This window comes from Phyllostomus hastatus, unplaced genomic scaffold, assembly GCF_019186645.2.
Source record: "Phyllostomus hastatus isolate PE091 unplaced genomic scaffold, TTU_PhHast_1.1 phas_scaffold_129, whole genome shotgun sequence".
Classification (NCBI taxonomy): Eukaryota; Metazoa; Chordata; class Mammalia; order Chiroptera; family Phyllostomidae; genus Phyllostomus; species Phyllostomus hastatus.
Window position 1 is genome coordinate 28369728 of NW_025334009.1, and position 26456 is coordinate 28396183.

Consider the following 26456-nt stretch of genomic DNA (forward strand, 5'->3'; position numbering starts at 1 on the left):
TGCTCAGACTTTTTCAGCTTTTGTTACTGAGAGTGCTTTCAAATTTGTTCTTGTGTCCTTTCTACAATGTTCCCATCATTTTGTGAATACTAGTTTACTTTCTGGTACCACAAGATGTTTCAGGAACATGTCGTATTTTTCATGTTTGCATCAGACACAGAATCAACCATTTCTCAAAAAGAGGCTGGTTCATTTTATTGGAGAATGGTACCTAGAAACCAAGATCTGTATGATAGGTGTGCTCAATACTGCCGGGGTGTCATTGCTTCTAGGCCCTCTCAGCAGATAGAGCTAGCAAATGTATGTATAGTAATAAAAATGTTGTTGGAGGAAATAGGATTCTTCCGTGGTATCATAGGACATGCATTTCAGGGATACATGCATAGGAGTGTTTGAGGTATAGTGGTAAGATTATTGGAGTGAAAGCAAAGGAAGGGCTTAGGTGGTGTCCCATCCATGACCAGGTGGCTCAGTTTTGTTCACTGGAGAAGAAACCCAGGCTCTGGAGCTGCAGGCTCACAGTTGTTCCACCAAGCTTAGGAGGAGGGTCATAACCCAGAGCTGCCATGCCATTAGCCTGGCATCTGAGGCTCCAGTAGTCCAGCACAGTCTCAGTTCCTGTCCGGCTTGTGATGGGTGCTGCGTTTCCACCTGTGTGGCTGCTGAAGGGAGAGAAGGCAACTGCCTCTGGCTTTTGTTAAACTTTGATTATGTTTCCTTGGGTTTGGGAAGGGGTAAGCTTTTTTTCATACTATGCAGTCTCTCTCCTGAATCTTCCTGGGGCTATGCTGGCGCCTTTCTCTATCTACTTCCTTTCCTGGATCTCCTGGGGTTTTCAAGCCCTTATTCCGTCTGGTCTTTTTCCTAGTTTAGACTCCTCTCCTTTATGGTAACCATTTTAGCTCCTGTTCATGCCTCATAGTTTGCTTTTTCATCTGGCTTCCACTGCACAAGAGCTTAGTAGAAGCTTCCCCTGCACCATCTTGGGTTCTGCCGTGTATGTGCCCATCAAAGGAATTTCCCCCTCACTATTTATCCCTGCCCTTTTAATCTGGGGGAATGGCTGGTTGTACCTTGAGGAAATTGGAAAGACAGTCTTTCCTATTTGGGGATTAACGTCCCTTTGACCAAAGATGCAGCTGTTCCCCTGGAGTGTCTGTGAAGCTGTCCCTTCATGGTTAATCAGGCTTCCTGTCTGATTCCATTTGTTCCCTTCCTTTGTTACTAACTAAATAACTGACTAAGTTAACATGCTGTAACATGCATATACATATATTTAAATTTTCTTACCCATCTATCTAGATATATAAATGAAAAACTGTGAGCTCATACTGATGCTGCCAGTTCCAGCCCCATACCTCAGGGTTTATTCGTCTTTTTTTCTCCCTTATCCTTTTTCCTTCCCTTGTTACTTCCTGCTCCAAAGATGAGAAACCTCGTTCTCTTTCATAAAATGTTTACTTACTTGTTCAATCCTAGTACACACACAAAAGTAGCTTCAGAATTGCTAACCTATTCCCCTGTGAGAAACACTTTTTTAAAATTAGAGTACAATATTTGTTTTGAGCTTTAAGGTACAGTCATCATCTGTTTTCCAAAGTTACTTAGGTAATATTTTCCTTCTACTTCTGTATGGTTGTTACTTATTTGTAAAATAAATTAGGTTCATTTATTAGCTGTTTGTATTCTAATTTAGGTTCTTCCCACATCCTGTTTGATTTTAATTTCTTAAAACCTTATTGAGGTAAATGGTAACCTTTTTCCTCCTCTGTTTATCTGTAATGAAGATCTGTTTTTTGAAAGGACTGGATTTGCTGTAAGTTAGATACAGATGGAATTGCTTTGGCTGATAGTTCATTTGAAAGGAGCTGTGCTCTGGCTTTCCCTTTGGTTTAACTTCCTTGGTTCCTAAGTTGCAGCTCTCACTTCTACATCTTCTACACTTGGGAATTTATTCCATCTATGGTCCCATACGTATAAGTGCTTGAAATCAGTCCCCTGACTAAATCATCTTTGTAATGGTTGCATCGTTTTAGACTCAAAGTCACTTACAGACTGAATACTAATTCTCTTATTGCTGAGGTAAATCATGAGTCAAATAGTTTTGCAGATTTTAATCTTTACTTTTTTAGATATAATTTACATATCATAAAATGTGCCTTTTAAAGTGCACAATTAAGTGGTTTTTACTATACTGTTTACTATTTCATAAGGTGATGTGCATTGATCTAATGATACCATAACATTTCTATACCCCCCAAAAACCCTTACCAGTTAGCAGTCACTTCCTGTTCTTTCCTTTCTCCAGCTCCTGGCAACTACTATTTGTCTCTATGGTTTTGCCTACTCTGAATATTTCATGTAAATGGAATCATACAATATGTGACCTTTTGTGTCTGATTTCTTTCACTTTAGCTTGTTTTCAACATTCAGCCACATGATGGCATGTATCATTTTTTTGGTTAAATAATATTCCATTGTATTGATATACCACATTTTGTTTATCCATCATCATTTGATGCATGTTTGGTTTCTACTTTTTGGCTGTATGGATAATATTGGTGTGAACATTCATGTACCGGTTTTTGTGTGAATATGTGTTTTCAGTTCTTTTATGTGTACACTCAGGAGTGGAGGTGCTGGGTTATTTGTTAACCCCCACAGAGGCTGCACTGTTTTTCATTTCTAGCAGCAATGTTTGAGAGTTCCAATTAATTTCTCCACACCCTCTCTAACACTTGTTATTTTCCAGGGCTTTTAGAAATTGTTCCCTTGGGGATATGACACGATATCATGTTGAGTTTTTATTTGTATTTCTCTAATGGCCAATGATATCATGCACCTTTGTATGTGCTTACTGGATGTTTGCATGTCTTTGGAGAGGTTTTTATTTAGAAGCTTTTCCCCTTTTGTAATTTAGTTATTTGCTCTTTATTGTTTAGTTTAAGATTGTTTCTATATTCTGGATACTGTAGAGGAATGTATCCTATACCTTTACTTGCACAAGCATACAGAGAAGTTTGTGCAGTAGTGTTCAATGCACATAGTTGCAGATGGGCAAAAGATGTATGAAAATGTGTTCAACCTCAGTAGTGAAAAAGTGTAAATTAAAATGACCATTTCACACTTACCAAACTGGCAAGGATTTAAAAAATGTGGTGATGCTTAGCTTGGACTGTGTTGTAGGGAAAATAGTAGCTCCTGACAAGTTGCTGGGAGTTTATTTGATATAATCCCTTTGGAGAACAATTTAGTGTAATAGCCGTGAGAGTAAAAAAATACAAACACCCAACAGTTCCACATCCCGGAATGTATCTTACACCTATACTTGTACAAGCATACAAAATGATTTGTATAAGGGTGTTCACTATAGCAGCATGTATAATAGCAAAAGATAAGAATAACCCAAGCATCTGTCATTAAGAGGATTAGCTAAATTTAAGTACTACCATATAATGAAATGTTCAGTGGGCTATTCAAAAAAGGAGACAGATCAGTATGTGTGGTGACATAGAAGGAGATCCAAGACATATTGAGTGAAAAAAGCAAGTTGTAGTCATGTGGTTACCCATGTAGTTTAAAACAAAAAAGCTTGTAGCATACTTGCATACACCAGCCATTTTGACTGGAAGGATACACAGAAATCAGCAGAGGTTGCTTCTGGGCAGTAGGACTGAGGAGATGGGCTTATTACATTAAACCCTTTCTTGGTACTTGCTGTTTAAAAACAATGGATAGGTTTTTATTTTTCAAAAACAAAGTTATTAAAATGACTTAGTAATTTTAAAAATTGCACTATTTAAGAGATTTTATTTTTATTTTTATTTTTTTGTTAGGTTGATTATTTTATGTTTGATTCCTGTTGGTCTACAGAGGTAAATGCATTTTCTTGTTGTTGTATTGCTTTGCTGAAAATGGGTTAGAATTAGCTCTTGGATACAAATATTTAATACCATTTAAAATGTTGTTTCATCCCCAGGTATTGTAAGTATGGGAGAAAAATATGATTTTTGATTGTGATTGTGAACATGACTTGTGATTGTGCTAGTTTTTAATTTTTCAAATGAGGAATATTTAAATGCTGATCTACTTTGGAGATTGATTGTGCCACTGTTTTTTGTGTCCATGTTCTAGAACTTAGAGTTTCAGTGTGGAAGGTAACCTTTTCACAATGTCTCCCTTAACACAAGTTACTAATTCATTGTTAGAAACCTTGATACCATAGGCCAGCAAGTTTCAGTGGTTGTACCCCAAGAATTTAAAAATATGCAATACCTGACTATTTATTCAGGGGCACTGACCTCTTCCCTTACATTCTCAAATGAAAAAAAAAGACAACACAGCAGTAGCTGTCTGGTGTGAATGAATCAAAATTATACTTATTTTTTTTGTTAGGATTGACAAAAAATATATTTTTTGGTGTGCTGCAGAATTTTAGTAATTAGTTTGTGTGTGCCATGAGATGAGAAAGGTTGAAAATCTCTGTTGTAGACAGGAGCTCATGGTATCTCCCTGCACTTTGTGAAACCATTCATAGGATCTTAGAGTTTGAGGGGACCAAATTCCTAACCTATATGAAAATCACCAGTATTATCTGCTAGAAAGTTTTGGTAATTAGAGACTCTATACTTGTGCCTGTTGACACTAGTTCTGGTCTTAATCTTGGCAGAATGTCATGTCATATAATAGTCCTTAAAATATTTGAAGGTGCCTGTCATGTCCTTCATTTATCTAGGAACTTTTTATTGAAATCCAGTTAGTGACCTTGGACTGTCCTTTGTAATTCCCTAGGCCAAATATTCCTAATTTATTCTACCAATTCTCTTAAGACCTCATTTCCAGAAATGTCACCACTTTGCCAAAGCTCCTAATGGTGCTTTAAACTGAATATAGAACCCTCAAGGTGTGATTGGATTGGATTGTACTCTGGAGTCATGAGTCCTTGTTCTAAAAGCTTTCCTTCTCATAATGCACTATGGTTATGCTGGAAATAATTTTATAGCTCTTTAAATGATGTATGAGTTCAGCTTACACATGTGTGTTATTCTAGAGTTGTACCATCTGGTATTTTAGTAGTTGGTTCTTGAGTTTTGGTTTTTATGTTTATCTCTAAGTGTCTACAGTATGCTTTTGCAAATGCAAAGGTGGTGGGTTCTGTGTTGCCTCTATTTACTGGTTCAGCCTGATAAGCTTAATTGAGTTAGGATGGAAGGTGGCGGCTCCTCTCCAACTCTGAGTGGATGTCATCTTGGATAAGCATGCTGTTTAGGTAGAGTTGTTGACAGAATATTAGACAGGATAGAGCTTAGTAGCACACATAGTTAGTTGTACTGAGTTATTAATAATGTTGGCTCACCTAGCAACAAATATACTCATTTTAGCCCATGTGTCTTCATTTGATGGGACAGAATTTATAAAATGTTTGTTGACCTTAGAAGATTGAACAGTCTTAATATTCTAACCTTGTGAGAAATTCTTAGACATAAACTGGTTTTCTTTTTTTCACAATTTTCAAAAAACATCTGCTGTATCCAAGTTCTTTTGGGTGTATGCGGTGAGGAAAGAGAATGTTTTTTGCACCGTGGTTGCTTTTGGTTAAGAAAGTTTCTTCTTAGATTTCTTTAAAAAACAGCTTTACTGAGCTATAAATTCAGATATTATATAATTCACCCATTTAAAGTGCGCAATTTAATGATTTTTGGTGTATTACATTATTAATTTTTTAGAAGTCGTAAAATATATTTAACAAGATTGGCTGTTTTAACCTTTTAAGTATACAGTGACATTAAATACATTCACAGTGTTGTGAACCACCACCACTGTCTATTTCCAAAATATTCACATCACCCCAAACTGAAATTTTGTACCCATTAAACACTTAACTGCATTCCCCCTCCTTCCAGCCCCTGGAAACCTCCAGTAGAGTTGCTGTCTCCATGGATTTGCCTAGTCTAGGCACATCCTGTAAGTGGAATCATACAGTGTTTTTTGTGACTGGTTTATTTCACTTATATAATGTCCTCAAAGTTCATCCCTATTGTAGCATATTTCAAAATCTCCTTCCATTTTGACTAAGGAGGGACTTCTTTTATTTTGCTATTTGGTTTCTCTATATCGTCTAGCTTTTTTGTCCCTTATTTCCTGGATTACTGCCTCTTTTTTTGTTCAGTGGATTTTTTTTATAGTGAGCATTTGATTGCCTTTTGTGTGTATTTCATAGCTATTTTCTTTGTGGTTATCATAAAGAATGCATTTAACATCCTAAAGTTATAACATCCTAAATTTGGATTTATACCAGTTTAACTTCAATAACATACATAAACTGCTCCTTTACATCTCTACTCTTACTCCTTTCAGTTTTTGATGTCCCAAAATTACATTTTTGTACATTGTCTATCCAAAAACATAATTAAAAATACATTAGTCTCTTACTTAAATCATGTGGAAAACAAAACATGAGTTACAAACCAAAGTTACAGTAATACTGACTTTTAGGCTCAGTCTCATACATCATATGGAAAACAAAAAGTGGAATTACAAACTAAAGTTACAATAATACTAGTTTTTATAATTGCCTGTATAGTTACCCTTACTGGAATGTTTTCTTCTCCATATGGCTTCAGGTTATTGTCTGGTGTTTTATTTCGTTTTGAAGGGCTTTCTTCAGCATTTCTTTCAGGACAGGTAGAGTGGTAACAAACTGTCTCAACTGTTGTTTATCTGGGAGTGTCTTACTTTCTCTCACTTTTGAAAGACAATTTTCTTCCAGACAGGAGTTCTGGTTGATTTTTTTTTTCTTTAAGTACTTTAAATGTATCAACCCACTGCCTTCTGGCCTTTACAGTTTCTAGTGAGAAATGTGCCAGTTATCTTTTTCATTGATCCTTAGTATGCAGTAAGTCACTTCTGTCTTGCTGGCTTCAGAATCTCTCTTTGGATTTGCCTTTTGATTATTATGTATTGTGTATGTCTCTTTGAGTTCATTCTGTTGGCATTTACTTGAAATTACTGGTGTTTATATTTGTGTTTCATCAAATTTGGGAATTTTTTGGTCATTGTGTCTTCAGATATTCTCTCTGCCTCTTTCTTTTTCTGGGATGCCCATAATGCGTATGTGTAGAGGTTGTTGGTGCCTAACAGGTCCCTTTTGTTCTGTTCACTTTTCTTAAGTCTTTTTTTTTCTGTTTCTCAGATTCTAGGTATCCACTGTCATACCTTGTAGATTGCTGATTGTCCTTCTGCCCATTTGAATCATCCTTTGAATCCCCTTACTGAATTTTTAATTTCAGTTACTATACTTTTCAGCTTCATATTTTTTGGGGGTTTCTTTTTAGGTTTTGTATTTTTTGATTGATAATATGCATTTTATTCCTATGTCTTTTTTTTTACTTTTTCCACATCTTCCTTTAGTTCTTTGAGTATCTTTAAGGCTGTTATTTTAAAGTCTTTGTCTAATGATCTACCGTCACACCTTTTTAAGGAGTTTACTTTTTTCCTTTGAAAGGGCCATATTTTCTTCTTTTGTTGTGTGCCTTGTGATTTTTGTTGTTGTTGTTGTTGTTGAAAACTGGACATTTAAATCTAATAATGTAGTAACTCTGGAAATCAGATTCTGCCCCTTCATTGGGATTTGCCTTTTTTTTTTTTTTGTAAATTATTGTAGGCTATTTCTGCACATGGCATCAGTTTGAGCTGTAAACTTAAGGTCTTCGATCATTTCTGAGCCTGCAGTTTCCTGGGCATGCATAATGACTTTTTAATTTCCCCATGTATGTGATGACTTTTAAATGTTCTTGTCTTTAGTGTCTGGTTCTCAAAAAGGGAAATAAGAAAAATGAATAGGGGGAAAAATGATTGTTGGCTTTTTAAATTTTCTGGAAGTCACTTCATCTGGAGGGGGAGGGGTTTATAGTAGTTGGGGGAGGTGTAGCAACAATGGATGCCCTGTTTTTTGTATGTACCTCTGTGATCAGAAGCAGCATTCAACGATCCCCATATTTGGAGGATGCGGTGCTTTTTGCTTGCCCCTCTTGGTTCCCATATGCTGTGTGCCAGCTGCTCCAGGAACATGTGCATAGCTGCCTGCCATGGGAGGTGATTGGAGGGTGTGTGTGTGTGTGTGTGTGTGTGTGTGTGTGTGTAATAGTAGCTGCTCTTATGTTAAGAGCTGAATTTGACCGAAAATAATTACAGTTTACCCCCTAATCCTTCTCCTGGAAGCTGCAAGCCTTTCATAGACTCCAGAGATGCAAAATAGTTATATTAGAGAGATTCTGCCTGTGTAGATGTTGTCTAGATTGGGAGATAGATTCCTGGTGTTTCCTATTCCAACATGTTCTGAGAACCCTGTTCTTAAGTTTTTAAATCTAGTGTTACATAGTAAAATTAGTCCTCTAAACTTGATTTTACTTTATTTATTTATTTTCTTTTAAAGATTTTATTTATTTAAGCCCTGGCTGGTGTAGCTCAGTGGATTGAGTGCGGGCTGCGAACCAAAGTGTTGCAGGTTCGATTCCCAGTCAGGGTACATGCCTGGGTTGCAGGCCATGACCCCCAGCAACTGCACATTGATGTTTCTCTCTCTCTCTCTCCCTCCCTTCCCTCTTTTTTAAGATGTTATTTATTTATTTTTAGAGAGGGGAAGGGAAGGAGAAAGAGAGGGAGGGAAATATCAGTGTGTGGTTGCCTCTCACACGCCCCCTACCAGGGACCTTGCAACCCAGGCATGTGACCTGATTGAGAATTGAACCAGTGAGCCTTTGGTTTGCAGCAGGTGTTCAATCCACTGAGCCAGGGCTAAACTTGATTTACTTTAAAAATTGTGGATTAGCTGATCAATTTAAATATAGTATAATCATTAAGAAAGAGGGCTTTAGAGTTACACATTGGTTCAATTTCTGGTTATACCACTTAATAATTTTGTTGGTTTCTTTTTACCTTGGACAAATTTTTCTTCAACATTTAATTTCCTCATCTATAAAATAGGAAAAGAATAATGTCTTTTCAAAGAGTTTTTCAAGGACTGAACGAAGTAATAGAAGTAAACCCCTCAGCATCAACCCTGGCAGTTAACAAGGTGAAAAGTGTACATCTCTTCCTTTTAATACTGCTAGTCCTTTTCTTATTATACTTCCTCCAGCTGCTACTGTGTTAATATTTATAAAGTACGGTATACTGAATCAGGAGTTTTAAACTTGACTTTGTTTAAAACTCAAAGCTTCAGAATTACAAAAACATTATACGTCTTGCATATCCTTTAAGGCAAATGATTCATTTTTTAAAAGGAAAGCATCCTGTGAAAGTTACATAGCTAGAAACTTTTGTTCTTTACACTTCAGGGTTAAAGCCCTATAGTTAACAACTAAAACTTCATTCAGATTAGATTCATGCCATATTGCATGTGGACACTTTGGGTTCAGTAGTATTCTTTTGCAGTGTCTTTGATTATACCTTAATAAAAGAATTGAAGGTTGAAGCAAGGAGTTAAAAATATACATGTGAGTTACTGATGACATTATATAAATTACTTGTTATATAAATAGTTGCTGAGGAACCGGGACTTGCTTGACTAAGAGGATTTTGATTGCCCTTTCACTTTTCACCTCTCTCAGGGCATATTTTTAGCATGGGAACATGTATTTTTATAGAAAGAAGCCCAGTTATTCATAAACAAATAACAAGAACCATCCAAGTATTCTGCAGTTATTCGTAATGCAGAACAAATAGAACATTAGCATTTGAGTGAAAGCAATTAGATCACTGAATCTCTTTGACTTCATTAGCTACTTTGTATGACAACATTTGTACTCCCCTCCCCCAGTATAAATTAAGAAAGAAAAGATTTAAGTATGAACTTCTTGGGGTTAATTAATTCTTAATTATAGGCATGTACAATTTTGTTTAGGTATGTAGTTTTAGTTGAAACAGTTAAGGAAGAAGTCTGTTAAAGTATTCATTTTTCCTTTTAATAGTTTTTCAGAACCAATTGTGTGCCAGGCATGGCCACTGCAGGTTTGTGTGACCCACAGTTTTTGGAGCCATTGAACTTACAGTGTAGTGGAGAAAAGAAGACGTGTTTGGAGGAGCTGTGATAGCTAGCTAAGTGGGGTTCTAGGGGGTGAGTAGTTAGTTCAGAGTTGTGAGGGAGACATTACAAGAAGACTCAGAAGGAATGAGGCCTGAAAGCTTTGTAGAACATGGAGCGTGGAAGGCTGGACCTGCTTCCTCTTCTCTGTAGAGAGGGGCTGCAGGCATTGCAGGTAGTCGGACTGGGTGGTAGACTTCTTTTCCCACACAGGCCACTTGCAGCGGTGTGTTTTAGGGCTTTTTATTTAGTTATCTATCTGAAGAGAGAGATTGGTTGTATATCTTACTAACAGTAGAGGAGAGATCACCCTTTTTTTGAGAAGGCAGCATTATTAGGACATGTAAAGCAAACTTGTCTGTGTCAAGTAAACTGTATCTAACAGAATCTTATGGTCTCCAATAACATTTCCTTTTAGTGTTGTATTTAAAGTGAGGTAGGACAAATGGCTTCCTTGGGGGGCAGAGTCAGAATGTGATTGTTTAATAGAGTTGAAGCCTAATTAAAGCTTAGATTTGTATTTTTATTTTTTTTGTTGTTTATCAAAACCATTGTTACTCTTTATCAAAACTGGCTGTGTGTACTGCAGTACCAGTTTCTTTTGACCTGGAAGGGAAACAGCTGGTACCAGTGCAGGCAGAATTCAAGTTGCCTGATGGGTGAAGTGGGAGCCTGTCTGAATGTCTGATGTCTTAGCTTTCTGTGTAACTTGACTCCTCAGTTCTCTTTATCTTTTTATTGTCCATGTACAAAAGTGGTGTTTTCTTGCCTGCGCTTCTTATTCCTGCTGGGGGTTGATTTTTCTAAACATGGCTTTTTTTAGTGGGTACTGATCAAAAATTCATTTCCCTGATTGTGTCCTTGGAAGCAGCTTAGGTCATTGGTTAGCAGAAACAAAAGTATTGAGTAGTGAATTCTACAGAAAATAAACCTAACCATTGAGCAAAGGGGCCATTGTTTTTAACAGCAGATTTCTATCCAGTAGGATAAAGGAATTGCCAGAAGGGTGACAGAGACCTGCCAACATTAACACCAGAGTTACATGGACGGAATCTGTGAGAATAAAGGTCCACTTACCACCATGCAAAACATTATCGAATGTATAATGAACTAGATAGGTAGAAAGGAAGGTTGGTAGGATTCTTGTAATATTCGTTACTTATTTACCTTTTTTTTTATTTTAAGAAAGTACATAGTATTCTGGTACGCATGAATTTATTAGCAGGTAAGCATGGAAAATGAAGGGTAGGCATAGGGAGAACTAACTTCAGTAAGGTTGGAATACAGGATTTTGACTATGTAATCTAAGGCTGTTGACAAAAAGAACTATAAATAAACCTAAGACTGAAGGCAAAAAAAATAAATAAATAAAACAAAACCCCTACACAAATGTTGTGTTAGTAATTTTTTCCCCACAATGATATGGTTAGAACTCCAAAACTACTCTGTATTCTAGATTAGAGCAAATTGGTATATATATATAATGGTGATAATGAAAGACAGGTTTTTCACTGTAAGAAGAAAGAGGTAAAAATAAGGATCAGGAAAGGACTGATCTGAAGAGTTAGGTTGGAATTGGCAGCTTCAGTATGCATGGCTTTTAACATATGTATAGATAAAAATATAGGTAGATAGGTGTTTGTGTGTATGTGTATATAGTCTATTGTGAAGGCCTTGAAGCTATGACACTTCTGAATAATATTCGTTAATAAAAGGAACCAAGGTTCTCTGGAGAAATAGCTAATTCGAATCCTGGGGCAGGGAAGATAAGCTAAGCTTAGAACAGCTTGTGGTGCCAAAAATTAAGGAATTGCTCAAAAATTGGTGAGAACATGTTAAAAGGACATAGCAGGCAGCCTCTTCAAGGCTCTCCACTGGCTAAAACTGGGACAATTCCAGCAATAAAATAAATAAGAGGATTCAAATTAATAAGTAGATGGAATGGACGGTATTAGAAAAAATCATTTGGCAATCACTAGAGTTATGATTGTTTTAGCCAGATGTTTAAGTGAGCAAAAGTATAAGGTATATGATATTTTACATAGCCTCAAAATATTTCCTTATAAGATACTTATTATATATAAAGGGAAGACTAGTAACTTCATAGTGGGAAAAATCTTCACTACCACTTCAGCCACTGTGATGAAAATTAACATCACCAGTAGTGGGACAAATAACATTGTTCTTCCTCTTCGTTGACTTATTTTTAAAATAGCTCTTAGTCCAAAAAGGTCTCCTCTTTTCTTTTTCTTGTAGTTTTATTTGTTGACAAAATCAGGTTGGTTGTCCTGTAGAATTCCCCACAGCCTGGAAATTGCTGAATGCATTCTTTTGAAGTAATTTAATGTGCTTCTCTATTTTCTGTAAATTGATGGGTAGGTTAAGAGTGTTGGCTGTACATTATCACGTTAGGAGATTTCAAAGGCCTTATCCTTGGGATTCTGATGCAATTGGTCTGGATTTTTGGCTGTAAGAATATTTAAAAGCTGAGGGCTATTGCTCTAGACTAAGTTACCACTGGTGAGGTTCAGCTTCAACTTTTTTTTGCCAAGAATACCTAGTAACACCTCTATTTTTAATCACCTCAATCCCAGCTGATTGTGAAGACAAACTAAAGTTTGAGAATGACCACATTCCATCTTGCCTTTTAGATGATAAGATTGAATTTTTGTGTTGGTGTCTTTTTCTGATGTAGTTGGTAGAAAAAATAGGGACTTGCAAACTGTAGAGAAGAGACATTTGTGGATGTTTCTGAATACTTAGTTACGTACGTCACTCGAGATATGTTTGGTGCTTCAGTTTGGACTTTATCGATTGTAAACCTAATCCTTGGGTAATGCAGTATTTTATAAGAATGTTTTTACAGGGCCTTTCCTTCCCATGCCATCATTTTTTCATTGGTCTGGCTGAACAGTAATTTTAAGCTGATGAGACCTGCTGACTTTGAGACACTTGCCAGCTTCTGCTGTACTCTGTGTCAGCAGCCTGATCCTTGGAGAGCTTCATGAGGGACAGCTAGACCTTCTTGCATGGCCACTACATTTGCCAGTAAAATACAGTGTCTGGCGATTGGAAACCTTGATCTCAGTTTTTTTGAAGGTGAAAGACATGGACTTGCCTAGTCCTTGTACAAGATAGACTAATAGTACTTTTGATGCTGAATATTATTAGGAACTTTGCAGAGGGTGTCAAGATGACAAAAACCAGGTCATACCCTTGTAAAGATGTAGAGTTGGGGTGAGGCAAATGCATAAATGTTTTACCATTAGTGTTACCTTAGGGGAAGGGAGCCAGTACTTGAAAACCCACCATATGTGGGCACTGTGCCACATACTTATAAGTGGTGTTTCTGCAGTTCTTGTTGAAATCCAAATAGGCATTATCTGTTTTCCGCTGAGGAATTAGACTCAGAGAAGTTAAGTAACTTGTTTCGGGTTATACAGATGGCAAGGCATAGAATTGGGATTATAAATTGTGATTTAGTCTGATCTGATCTTGACTGGAGCAGTGGTTCTCAAACTGTGGTCCCTGGACGAGCAGCATCAACATTCGTGAGAACTAGTTAGAAATGCACTTTCTAGAACCCACATCAGACATACTGATTTACTCACGTTGGGGCCCAGTAACCTGTGTTTTAACAATCCCTTCAGGTGATTCTGATGCTCACTAATAAGTTTGAGAACCCCTGTACTGGAGGTTTTCAATCTGCTCCTCCCTTTTAAAGGCGTAAACTCTTTGTTTAAATACCAGTTGTTTTTTTCCCCTGAAGCCAAAACATAAAATACATTAAAAAAGCAAAGCTGTTGTACTTGAAGTTGGAGTGGGACCTGGGACCTTGTCTTGTCTTGTCTTCTCAGATCTGAAGAAGATATTTGGTTAGATGGCTGCTGTGCTGTACTGTTACCCCTCCCAGTTGAACATAGGATAGTGTAGATAGATATAAGTACACTTAGAGAGCATTACAGAAAAACAGTGATTGTCTTGTTCTTAACCAGATTAATTAAAAGAACGTGGAGTCATTTGGTCATCTTTGGGACAAAAATTCACTACTGATAATAGTGCCGTGGTCCTTTCTACAAAATATGGCTTGGACTTCTGGCAAGATGGAGGAATAGGTGGACGCACCGTACCTCCTCGCAAAACCAAGATTAGAACAACAACAATTTACAGCCAGAATAACACTCAGAACTGATAGAGGATTTATCTGAATGGAAGTCGGACAGCCAAGAAGTTGAGGTAGATCCGTACATCCAGACTGGTAGGAGAGGACGAGCCGGGCGGGCACGGGTCCGTGGTGTGCGGAGGTCAGGGAAAACTTGGCTCGAACTCGGCGCGAAAGCCATCTGGCGCGCAAGAACGCAGCGGTGGTCCCTGAGTACACAAGCTGCGCTGGCGGACCGAGTGAGGCGGCGATAGTGGACCAGGGCAGAGCTCGCAGCCCAGGATCCCAGAGAAGGGACTGAGATCCCAGGAGAACGGAACTACCGCCATTGTTTCCTCCCGTCCCCACTCCCACTCCCGCCCCCGCCCCCACATATGACGTCGCAATCTAGCGACTGGCGTGCCTAGCCCCGGTGAATACCTAAGGCTCCGCCCCTCACCATAACAAGAGCGACCAGACCCCCCCCCCAAAAAAAAAGAGAGAGAGAGAGCGATGACTGAAATAGAAGAACAAATCAGTGCCCCAGAACTCATCGTTTTGAGTGACCAAGAAATAGCTAACCTATCAGATGCACAGTTCAAAACACTGGTGATCAGAAAGCTCACAGAATGGGTTGATTTTGGGCACAAATTAGATGAAAAGATGCAGGTTACCATAAAAGAGATGCAGGAAGATACACGGAGGAGAGCCAATAGTGAAGGGAAGGAAACTGGGTCTCAAAACAATACAGTGGACCAGAAGGAAGATAGAATCAACCAAGTAGGAAAGCATGATGAAATAAGAATTCAAAAAAACGAGGAGAAGCTTAAGAGCATCCAGGACACCTTTAAACGTTCCAACATCCGAATTATAGGGGTACCAGAAGGGGAAAGGGAAAAGCAACAAATTGAGCATGTATTTGAACAAATAATAAAGGAGAACTTCCCCAATCTGGCAAAAGAAATAGTCTTCCAAGAAATCCAGGAAGCTCAGAGAGCCTCAAAGAAGTTGGACCCAAGAAGAAACACACCAACGCACATCGTAATTACATTAGCCAAGGTAAAAACAAAGGAGAGAATCCTAGAAGCAGCAAGAGATAAGGGGACAGTAACCTACAAAGGAGTTCCCATTAGACTGTCAGCTGATTTCTCAAAAGAGACCTTACAGGCAAGAAGGGGCTGGAAAGAAATATTCCAAGACATGAAAGACAAGGACCTACATCCCAGATTGCTCTATCCAGCAAAGCTCTCATTTAGAATGGAAGGGCAGATAAAGTGCTTCCCAGATAAGGTCAAGTTAAAGGAGTTCATCATCACCAAGCCCTTATTTTATGAAATGCTAAAGGAACTTATCTAAGAAAAGAAGATAAAGAAAAAACATGTATAGTAAAAGGACAGCAAACTCACAATTATTAACAACCACACCTAAAGCAAAATCAAAAGAAACTAAGCAAACAACTAGAACAGGAACAGAACCACAGAAATGGAGGTCACATGGAGGGTTAGCAATGGGGGTGGGAGGAGGAGAGAGGGGGAAAAGGTATAGAGAATAAGTGGCATAGAATGTAGGTTGAAAATAGATGGGGGAGGGCAAGAATAGTACGGGAAATGTAGAAGCTAAAGCACTCATAAGTATGACACATGGACATGAACTAAAGTGGGGGAATGTGGGTGGGAGAGGGAGTACAGGGTGGAGGGGAGAGAAGGGGGGAAATGGGACAACTGTAATAGCATAATCAATAAAATATGTTAAAAAATATAGCTTGAAGATAAGTGCTCAAAGTGCAAATTCTCCCTTCTACCTAGAGTGTGTTTTTATGCATGTAAGCTTCTCTGTGTCAATTACAATCACATTTAGGTGGAATTGTTTTGTGTCATTTACTTTTGGCTTTAATCAACAAGCAGTTGCTTCTTAAATTGAGTGGGTTTGTTTGGTTTCTGTAAGTCATTATGATCCATTCGCATTTGGAACTGCTGTCATCAGTATTGTCTTGTCGAAACTACTGTGTCACTGTTACTACTGTTTTCTTCTGCCTGTAAGTGCCTCCTCACATTTATGTAATAGCATCGTATGGTTGGCTTCTCAGAGCTCCTAGGATAACCCTACTTTTACATGCTTTAGCTATTAAAACAACTGTGGAGAGGTGCCTGGGTTTTTCAAGTTTAATACCTAGCATACCAGATTTTTGGGGACATTAGGTGTCTCTCTGATTACTTGCAAGTGAAACTTGGAAAACATTTATTGTTGAGTTGACCTGAAAACTCTTAATAACTCTTATTTAACACTCCTGAGCTCTACAGAGATGAAGTTACTGTATTTTTCCCCATGGCTTGACTTCTGGTGGGTAATTTCAGCTACCTTTGCTGATTTATTTTTTAAAATCAGAATTCTGTCCATGTGCTTCATGAAGTGACAGAATTTGCAAAACTGATTTTTCGCTAGGGATAGTTTATAAACCTATGACAGTAGCTCATTTAGAAAGTATTTACCTTTTAAAAGTACTCTCATGTTTGCATTTAATCTGACCATACCTTTTAGCCCCATTTTCTAGGTCAGTGATTATGAACTTCGGCTGCACATTTGACCCACGCTAGGGAGCTACTAAAAATACATTTTTTGCTCTACCTCGGACCTAATGATTCACATTCTCTAGGGATGGGGCTTAGACACTTGGATTGAAACAAAAAAGAATCCCCATTTTAGTTTGCTTTTGCTGCTATAACAGAATATAATAGACTGGGTGGCTTAAACAACAGACATCTATTTCTCACAATTTTGGAGGCCTGGGGAGTCTAAGATCAAGGTGCTGGCCAATTTGGTTCCTGGTGAGGGCCCTCTTCCTGGTTTGCAGAGGTCCATCTTTTTGCTGTGCTCTCACATGATGGAGAGGGTGTGCTGGGTCTCTCTGATATCTCTTAAAGGGCATAATTCCTTCACAAAGTCCCCATATCTCAATACTATTACATTAGGGTTTAGGACTTCAATGTGAATTGGGGAAGGGGGAGATACCATTTAATTCACAGCTGCCACCAAGTAATTTTAATTTGAACAAGAATTGGAAACTGATGTATAACAGTGCTTAGACTATAAAATATGAGTGAATCACCTGGGAATCTTGATAAAACCCAAATTTGGATTTAGTAGGTCTGTGATGAGGCCTGATGCATATAGGACCCATATTTAACTGAATTATTTGTATATCCTAAAGACCTGAAAGTTTCTGCAGTTTTAAAAAAATTTTAAATGTTCAATATTCAACAAATTTATTGAGAGGGCTATATATATGTGTATGTGTGTGTATTTGTGTGTGTGTGTGTGTGTATATATATATATATTTTTTTTTTGTAAAGACTTGTAAACCTGTAGTTTAGTAACATTTGTTTCTAGTATTATTGTTCCTAGTTGATATGACAGAATTAATTATGACTTTAGTTCATGCTCTTCAGCAAAAAGCACCAGGTCATACCCACACTTAACTACTTGCAGAGAAGCGCATGGTCTGCTATTGCCAGCATCCCATTGTCTGAAGCTTCAGAGTCCAGTTATTGGGGCACCATAAGACTTCACTAAAATATCCATAGAATGCCCAACCATTCATCTCCTAACCCACTTTTACATTAGAGGAGGGCTGCCTTACAAATAACAGTTAAAAAAACAATTGAAATCTTGGTTGCTTCATACTTGTTATTTATGGTGTATACTCTGAATAAATAAGTACATCTGTGCCTCCTAGAGTTACCATATGTGAGGATATCCCAAAGAGTGGGAATTAGAAGAAATGGAAAAATGTAGAGGAAATATGTCCTGCTTTAGCCCATGCTCAACACCAGTCATCCTCAAGAAGAGACAACCCTGCCTTTCACAGCTAAGGATTAATAAGTCAGCTGCTCAAACTTTGGAAAACACAAATGATTAAGTCTTGATTCATCTCAGAAATCCTCTGAGGCTCAGAGCAACTTATCTATTGCTTGTTCTTGAGAAGTAGGTGAGTCTAGCACATTGCTAGTTGACTGGTGTGACTGATTCCTCAGCACTGCAAGAAGCTAATCTGCTCAATAGCCCCAGTGTTAGTTTGTTCATGTTTATTCTAGTAGGTCTCCTCTGTTTATTCAGAGGCATGGGATAAAAGCACCTGAAAGTCTCACTTTCCAGGTACAAGTAAACTGGCTCAAAGGACATGGCATGAATTTGGAGACTCAACTCTCGCTTTTCCAGGTAGTTCCGTACTGTGGAGGGCTGGATAAACCACTTCTTTTATTTTTGCTTTTTTTACACTTGTCTCTAATTAGTTTTTAAATGCATCCAATGAAAAATTCTAAGCTTGTCTTATTTGGGTAGGTCTGGGCCATTTAGTAGAGGTAGAGATGCATAATGAAACAGTTATTTCATTCTAACCAGATTGGCCTAGTCACACACTAATTAGATTTCCATTGCTGTGTTTGGAATATTTCCTGGGTGTGTCTTAGCCATTCTTTGCCAACAATTCTTCATGGCTTAGCTGAGGAGAGTTTTCCCAGAATACTGAAGGTTATAACAGTCTTTTCCTCTGAATTTTTAGACTTAATTATCATTGTTGGTAATTTGTGTTACAGCAGTTTTTAATATGTGTGGTTTTGGTATGACTTGGCTCTCCAAACTGAATTATTTATCTCTGCAGGGTATATAGATGTATGAACTTGGTGGTTGTATGTATGGTCTATTCTTTAATAATTGCTAATTGGTTGCATGAATTAGATCTAATAAATGCCATTATTTGAAATAAATGTAAAGCAACTATGAAGAAATGAAGATATGGTGAACCCCAGGGTATTTTTAAGTTTAGGTAGATTAGCAAATAATACCTAGTGCTTGATACCTGGGACCGTAGATAGTGGATTTCTATAATAACGTGAGAAAGACATAGCATGTCTTTAGATGGTTTACTTTCAGATGATTAAGATGACTACTTTCAACTAAATTTATGTGATCTTGTATAATTCTCAAAATTGAAGCATTAGTAAACCATTCAAAGATTTTTTTCATCTGAAAACACTCATTTAATCAGAGAAAATTAAATGTTTACATGAAAGCCTAGTAATAATAATATAAACTAGCTGCCAAATTTTTCCATATTGGCTGCACCTTTTGATGGTTCCATCAGCAGTGTAACAATGTTTGTTTCTCTACATTCTTTACTGTCTGTCTTACTAAGTTTAGCCATCCTAGTGCAAGTGAAGTGGTATCCCATTGAAGTGGTATCCCATTGTCCTTTTGTCATTGGATTGTAGGGGTTTATAGATACAAGGCCCTTATCAGGTAAATGACTTGCAAATATTTTCTCCCGTTCTGTGAGTTGTCTTTTTCACTTTTTGGTGTTCTTTGCAGTACAAGAATTTTAAATCTTGATAACGTTCAGACTTTTTTTGTTTGTTTCTTGTACTTTTAGTGTCATGTTTAGGGAATGGTGGTCAAGAAGATCTAAGTTCAGTATTTTCTTCTGAGTTTCATATAGTATAAGCTCTTATATTTAGATTTGAGTTAATTTGTATATATGGTGTGAGGGAGGGGTCCAGTTTTATTCTTTTTGTGTGGCATCCAGTTGTCCCAGCACCATTTATTGAAAAGAGCCTTCCAATATTCTTTACCATGGTGAATAGAATTATTATTTAGCATATAAGAAAGCTAGAAATCTAGTGTAATTCTCAATATATGCATCTAGTTTATTATCATGTCCTGTCATTTTTACCTCGGCTCGTATTCCTGTTCCCTACCACCCTTACCCAAACTACACTGATCTTTTGTTTCAGCTCACTTGCTAGTGTCCAAACTGGTGTAGTCTCACCAGTCTTACCCTTCACTTTTATTATTTTCCAACTTGTGCCTGTCTTTTCTTTTTCTTTCTTCCTTTCTTCCTTTCCTTTCTTCTTTTTTACAACCACAGTTCAAGGTCTTCCTTTTTACTCTTAGGATTAAGACAAAAATTCCATAGTATGATCTATAGGGCCGGGTAGGAGGCACACATACTTATTTGGCCTCATTTTGACTTTTATGCCCTCTTGATTTCTTCAATCCAAATAATTCTCAGAAAAATATTTCCATATCTTCCCTCTACCACAGCTACCAGCCTGCCTGCATCCTGTGTTACTCTGCCTTCTCACCTGTAATTTTGTATGAATTTTCCATTCCCTTATCTAAGGCTAACCCTTCTACAAATTCTCCAGGTTTCATTCCCTTTCATTGAGGCAGAAATATCACTTGATCAGTTGTTCCATTTCCCATCTGCATTATGAGTTTTTCCTCTAATTCTGATCAATTTACAAACATGCTGTTATTTCTTCCATGTTAAAAAAGAAAAACAACTCCCTCCCACCCCAGCTCTTGACCCTGTGTTTCATTCTGGAGTCCAGTGGTCAGTTCTCAGTCTTCATCTTAACTTTTTAGTAACATTTATCCAAGATACATGTTTAGTAACATATATCCTCCTTGAAATACTTGCTTTTTCAAAAATACCAGCTTTTGCCAGACACATGCAGCACTCTTCGTTCTAACTTCAGAAGATAGTCTCTTACAAGTTCACCTTTTGGTTTTGGTGTTGCCTTCCTTCATATGGAAGCTCTTTCTGTATTTAGAGAGTTATCATCATGCCCCTTCAGTATCTTATCCTTCATTAAATGAAATAATCTAATTTCTCTTGAGATTTTTTTTTAGCTGTTTTTAAGCCCATAAACTGTTCCTGAGGGATTTTATATAAAATATGCTCCAACATAGACCCTATCTATGCACCAACTACCAGAGGATTACTTTCAAAAGATTTTATGAATAAGGCTCTTGTTTTGCGACTTGGATACTAGAAATGGCAATTTCTAACAATTAGTGAAAGAGAAGTATACTTTAATAGAAAAATTCTTGCACCTGTAGCTTTACTAATCTTTTTAAAATTGATTTCAGGGAGGGAGGGAGATAGAGAAATATTGATTTTTTTTTTAAATGAATGCATTGGTTGATTCTTTATGTTCCCTGACTGGAGATCTAACCCACAACCTTGGTATATTCGGATGACACTCTAACCAACGGAGCTACCCAGCTAGGGCAGGCTTCGTTAATCTCCGATTAGTAATTTAGTTCTGTGTTGAGCTCCTTGTACTATCAAAATACACATATGAATATTAAATAGTTTGGGTAAAAAATAGCCATTTGAGTGCTTATTACTAGTGGTTCAAATGCTATATTAATGGATGATACAACTTTAGGTACTTTTTATCCCCAATTTTATATATGAAGAGACTTGAGGTACAGGAATCTTAGAAATAAAAGATTTCCAAAAGATTTTCTTAGTCACATTGTCACTGCAGGCAAAATCAACATATTGATCCTTCTGGCTTTTGTTTTTTGATCTTACAAGATAAAATAACCATGTCAGACTTGTTAGGTCTCATTGCTTTAAGAGTCAAGTCATTTGGTGGAAATTTTCTCCAATATTTAACTGAGGGATGGTTCATGTAGCCTTTCTGCTGTCCTACTTGGTTTGATGGGATTTAAATAAGGGCATACAGTGACTCTAAAACATCTGTATATCTTTTGTGAAATTTCCAATGTTTCTTTTAAAAGAGGTTTTAAATTTTCAAATTATATAAAAGTATCATGCTATAAAATAATTTCAAGATTTCAGCCTGTCTGTAGTTTCCTCAGAATTTGTAGTCACTAATATCTTGCCATTAAGAGTAGAAAAATACTATTCTTTTCTTTTAAGGTACTTCTTACATTTAACAATGCCTTTTTAATAAATGAGATTAAAAACACGTAGTATTTAATTGTTTCTGAACTTGGTCACTCTGAGGAGATCCTTTTCTCCACAGCTGTTTATCATTTTATGAAATAAGTGCAAAAAATTTTTTGTGGGCACAGGCCTCCAAAATGACATTTTAATAATAGAAACTTTAAAAATTATCCTTCTTTCATCTCATTTGTTGTCTTAAAGAAGTGTTGCCTTAAAAAAATTTAGGGGAATATTTTATCTTAAACATGTTGATTATCCAAGATTGAAAACATTTCACCTGAAAACTTAAAGACTTGTGTCTCAGCAGTAAGGTGGTCACTTCAGTTGCAGTACTATTTTAATCAGTGGATGTGTGACAACTGAAGTGTTTTCTTCTTTGAAAGTTTCAGTGGTGAACTTTTTGTCTCTCTTTTTCCTACTTACTCAAAACTTTTTTTTTTTTATCAGTAAAGAACTCAGCACAGGATCCAAGACAAGTCTGGGTTCAGGATTTATTTCTAGAAGTGTGTTAAACAATTTTTGCTAGGTACATACTTAGGAAGCTGCATAACTAGGTACTATGGTTACCATCATCTCTGGGACTTGCTCTACTTGTTCACAGTCCCTTCACTAACCTGCACATCCTGTGCTTGTTTGGTCTCTCTTGCTTTTTGCTTTTCCTCTTGTTTGGGACTTTAAATCTAACTTGCTCTTTTGGTGCTTCATTAGAGTAGCTAGGTATCCTTTCTGGACAGTTAAGAAATGAACTGACCAACAGGAGCAGTAAAATGGCAAAAGCGTAGCTGTTCCTTGTCCTTTGTGTTAAACACAGTAAGTTTAGAGGATTATGACTACATGCAATCATTAGGATCTGCCAGACAGGACATCTGTTTTACTTTTTCCTCATTACACTGGTGTAGAAATAGCATCTTTTTAATTTAATGTGAAAATTATTTTGTGTTCTAGCTGGCAGTGGTGGCCTAATTTTTGAAATGTGCTTTCTGGAAAAATCAGCACATGGTTAGTATAAAATTATCTTATTAGTACTAGATACTCATTTTTAGTCTGAAAATACTTGTTTTCTAACTGTGGAAAATAAGTTGCTGTGGATGTTTGAGTTATTATTTATTCTAGACTGCATAAAAATGTTTGGCATATACAAATATTTTCCTTTGGTTTAATTTTCTAGGTTGCACGTTTTCAAAAAATTCCTAATGGTGAAAATGAGACAATGATTCCTGTATTGACATCAAAGAAAGCAAGTGAACTACCAGTCAGTGAAGTTGTAAGCATTCTCCAAGTAAGTGCTTGGGGGGCAGGGAGAAAGGAGTATATAGTAAGGTCAGTTGCCTTGACCCTACGTAAGTGCTGTCCAATAGAATTTGCGTGAGGACAGAAGTACTCTCTTCTGTGTTCTCCATTGTAGTTGTCACTAGTTAGACATGATTATTGAATACTTGAAGCATGGCTTGTTTAGGGGAGGGACTGAATTTAATTTTACTTAATTTTTATTTACTGAAATTTAAATAGCTGCATGTGGCTGGTTGCTACCTGATTGGACAATGCCACTCTAGATCATTAGCATTACCAGGACTTTTAGTACTGTGTAAGGATTAGTTGAATTAAAATAATTAACTATTAACATAAATAGAATTAGGAGTTTATCTTTTTTTAATGTTTTCTAAAGTAAAAGCTAAGTACAAGTTCAGAACTGCAAAAAACTTTAATCTTTTTAATTTTGAAAAGTGCAATCTAATAAAACATGAAGAAAAGAATATTTTTTATCTTTCCTTAGGAATTCACATACTTTAATGATGGCATTAAAAATATTGCCTGTCCTTTATTTGAGGGTTTTCTTTTTTGATTGTTCTATTTATACTCTGTTTTAAAACCACTTATTTTAAATCTATTTAAGTGTTGCAAGATTTCATTATTGGAGTGCATTATAAAACTTTGGCCAGAGAAACTAATTATTTTAGGGGTGTGGGTAATTTCATTCCTTTTTTTTTAAGATTTTATTTATTTATTTTTAGAGAGGGGGGTGGGAGGGAGGAAGGGGAGGAAAGAAACATGGGTGTGAGAGAGAAACATCAATCGGTTGCCCTCTCAAGCATCCCAAGAAGGGACCAAACCCACAACCCAGGCAGGTACCCTGACCGGGAATCAAACCAGTGGCCTTTCCCTGTGTGGAACAGTGCCCAACCAACTGAGCTGCACTGATCAGGGCTAATTTCATTCTTTAATGATAGTTGCAATAATGAATTATGAGAGACAGTGGCTAAAGAATGTAGGTGGTATTCATAGAACATAAAGTATCCCAATAACCAGTTCTTCTCAATTTCATCGTTTTGAGTAATTAGGAACCACAGATTTTCTGCCTGTATTAATTGTATACAGTATTTTGTCATGTGTAATGCAACCCTTTTGCCCAAATTTTTGAGAAAGAAATAAGGATACACATTATAAATAAGTAGTACCTGAAATACCTTGTATCTGTTTTTGTGTTTTGTCATTATTTGTTAAATAAAATTTCTTGTACCATAATATGTTCAAAAATAAATGCTGAAATTCTTTTATAATATAAAAAAAGTATCGAAATATAAATAAATAAGTAATTGAATTAAAAAATTAAAATGAAAGATTTTTTCCTGAAAGTTTGGGCTGAAAATGTGGGTGCACATTATACATGGGAGTCCATTATACAGGGCAAAATACTGCCCTGTATAATACTGTCCAAGGGGAAAAGGTAATAAATACCATCTTCAAAGTTTTGATAGGATTTAGAGAACAAGGAAGGTCGTTCTAGCCCATTTAATGTTCTTTTGGAGAAACTAATTTTAGAAAACAAAACAATGAAAACAAAGAAAGATAATTAGAATATACTGATATTTTGCTTTTTGTAAGAGTGGCTGGTTTCTATTCTTCCTTTTCCCCCCACAGGAAACCATTTTTGTTTGTTTTTGTTCATTAGACTCTTATTGCTTACATTAAAAAAAAATTTATCCAAGTATAATTTACGTAAGGTAGACCATATCCATATTTAGTGTACAGTTTGCATTTTGACAGATGTAACCACCACTGCAATTAAGATACAGAACATTTTCATCATTCCCCGAAACTCCCTTATGTTCCTTTGCAGTTAACCTGTATGCCTCTGGCCCCAGGCAACCACTGATGTGCTTTCTGTCCCCATATATTAGCTCTCACTGTTGTAGAAGTTCCTATAAATGTATCATACAGTAGGTACTCGTTTGTGTTTTTCTTTATTGTCCTCTGCCAACCTTTTCAGTAACTTTTATATGTAAATTGTAATAGGCGGATCTGCAGAATGGTCTAAACAAATGTGAAGTAAGTCATAGGCGAGCCTTCCATGGCTGGAATGAGTTTGACATCAGTGAAGATGAGCCACTATGGAAGAAATATATTTCTCAGGTGAGATATTATTTCTTCCTCTGTTGTGTAATTTATATGTATTTTTCTCAGTGTAGTTACTTTTGTTAAGTTATTTGTGAAAGGAAATAATCTTTTAAAATGTTTTTTACCTAAATTTTTCCATTTGTATACTGTTAGGTTGGAATTTTTGTAACTTTTAGTATACAAATCTTCCAGGGTTTGTGGACATATCACACAGAGGTGATACTGTTAATAGTAGTTTCCTTTGCAGATGTTTAACTTACACTTTTTAATTATAGGAATGCTAATATTTTTTAAAGTAATATGGTCAGCTTAGAAAATTAGTAAAAGTAAGTTTAGTAATTTGAATCCAGACCTCCTGGGTACATATTTCTCCTTTATTGGTAGTATCTGTATGATTTTATTATCCTCTGAGCCTTGTTTATAAATGGGGATAATGATCATAGGAGATAGTAAGCTATCAATAGATGATAGCTATTTTTAATAATATTTTATCAATAGCCTAATCATTTCAGAAAGACTTATAGGATTTTTTCTTATCTTGACAGCAAGTTACGTTAGTGTGAAAAGTTCTAAGAATCCTACTGCCAACTTTCATCAAATTGTAGGGTTATTTTGCCAGACAAATTCCTTTTTAATAAAGAAAACTTCTAATGCCTTTTAACCCATAGATTCCTATTTTTTTCTTTTTAATTAAACAAGGATCTGTGCTTAACTTTTCTAAAGGGCCTTGTCTGTTAATGAGCCCAATTTACCAGTATTATCTGTGCAAAGGAATTTGTCTGAAGTAGAAATACTGAATTTTTAGACATTGAGAGAACCTTGTGTGTGTTTGTTTTATTTTTATGGAATATTTTTATATGCATATTTGTATTCTGACATTTCCATATTACCTAGAGCTTCGGGAAGTTTCCTCTGGATTTATAAACTGCAGTGATTCAGCTTATCCCTAGGCAGTATGATTTCGTGTTTTACTTTCTTTATCCTCTTTCAAAGCTAGAGTACCTGCATCATGAGATTGCTGTGAGAATGAAATGAAACCGTGCCTATCATGTAGTTAAGTACGAGCAACAATTGATAGT

At 36.6% G+C, this 26456-nt stretch overlaps 1 protein-coding gene across 5 annotated transcripts in view; it reads left to right on the plus strand.

Moving 5' to 3' along the window:
• ATP2C1 (ATPase secretory pathway Ca2+ transporting 1) overlaps positions 1 to 26456 on the plus strand; it is a 129249-nt gene that overhangs the window by 30612 nt on the left and 72181 nt on the right. For 3 of the 5 annotated variants that reach the window (XM_045856659.1, XM_045856660.1, XM_045856663.1), the window contains 2 exons: positions 23150 to 23260; positions 25276 to 25392. In XM_045856659.1, coding sequence (XP_045712615.1) covers positions 23150 to 23260; positions 25276 to 25392 — 228 coding nt within the window. Of the gene's footprint in view, positions 1 to 22926; positions 22981 to 23149; positions 23261 to 25275; positions 25393 to 26456 lie in introns of all 5 variants that reach the window. The other 2 variants (XM_045856661.1, XM_045856662.1) reach the window with 1 other exon arrangement.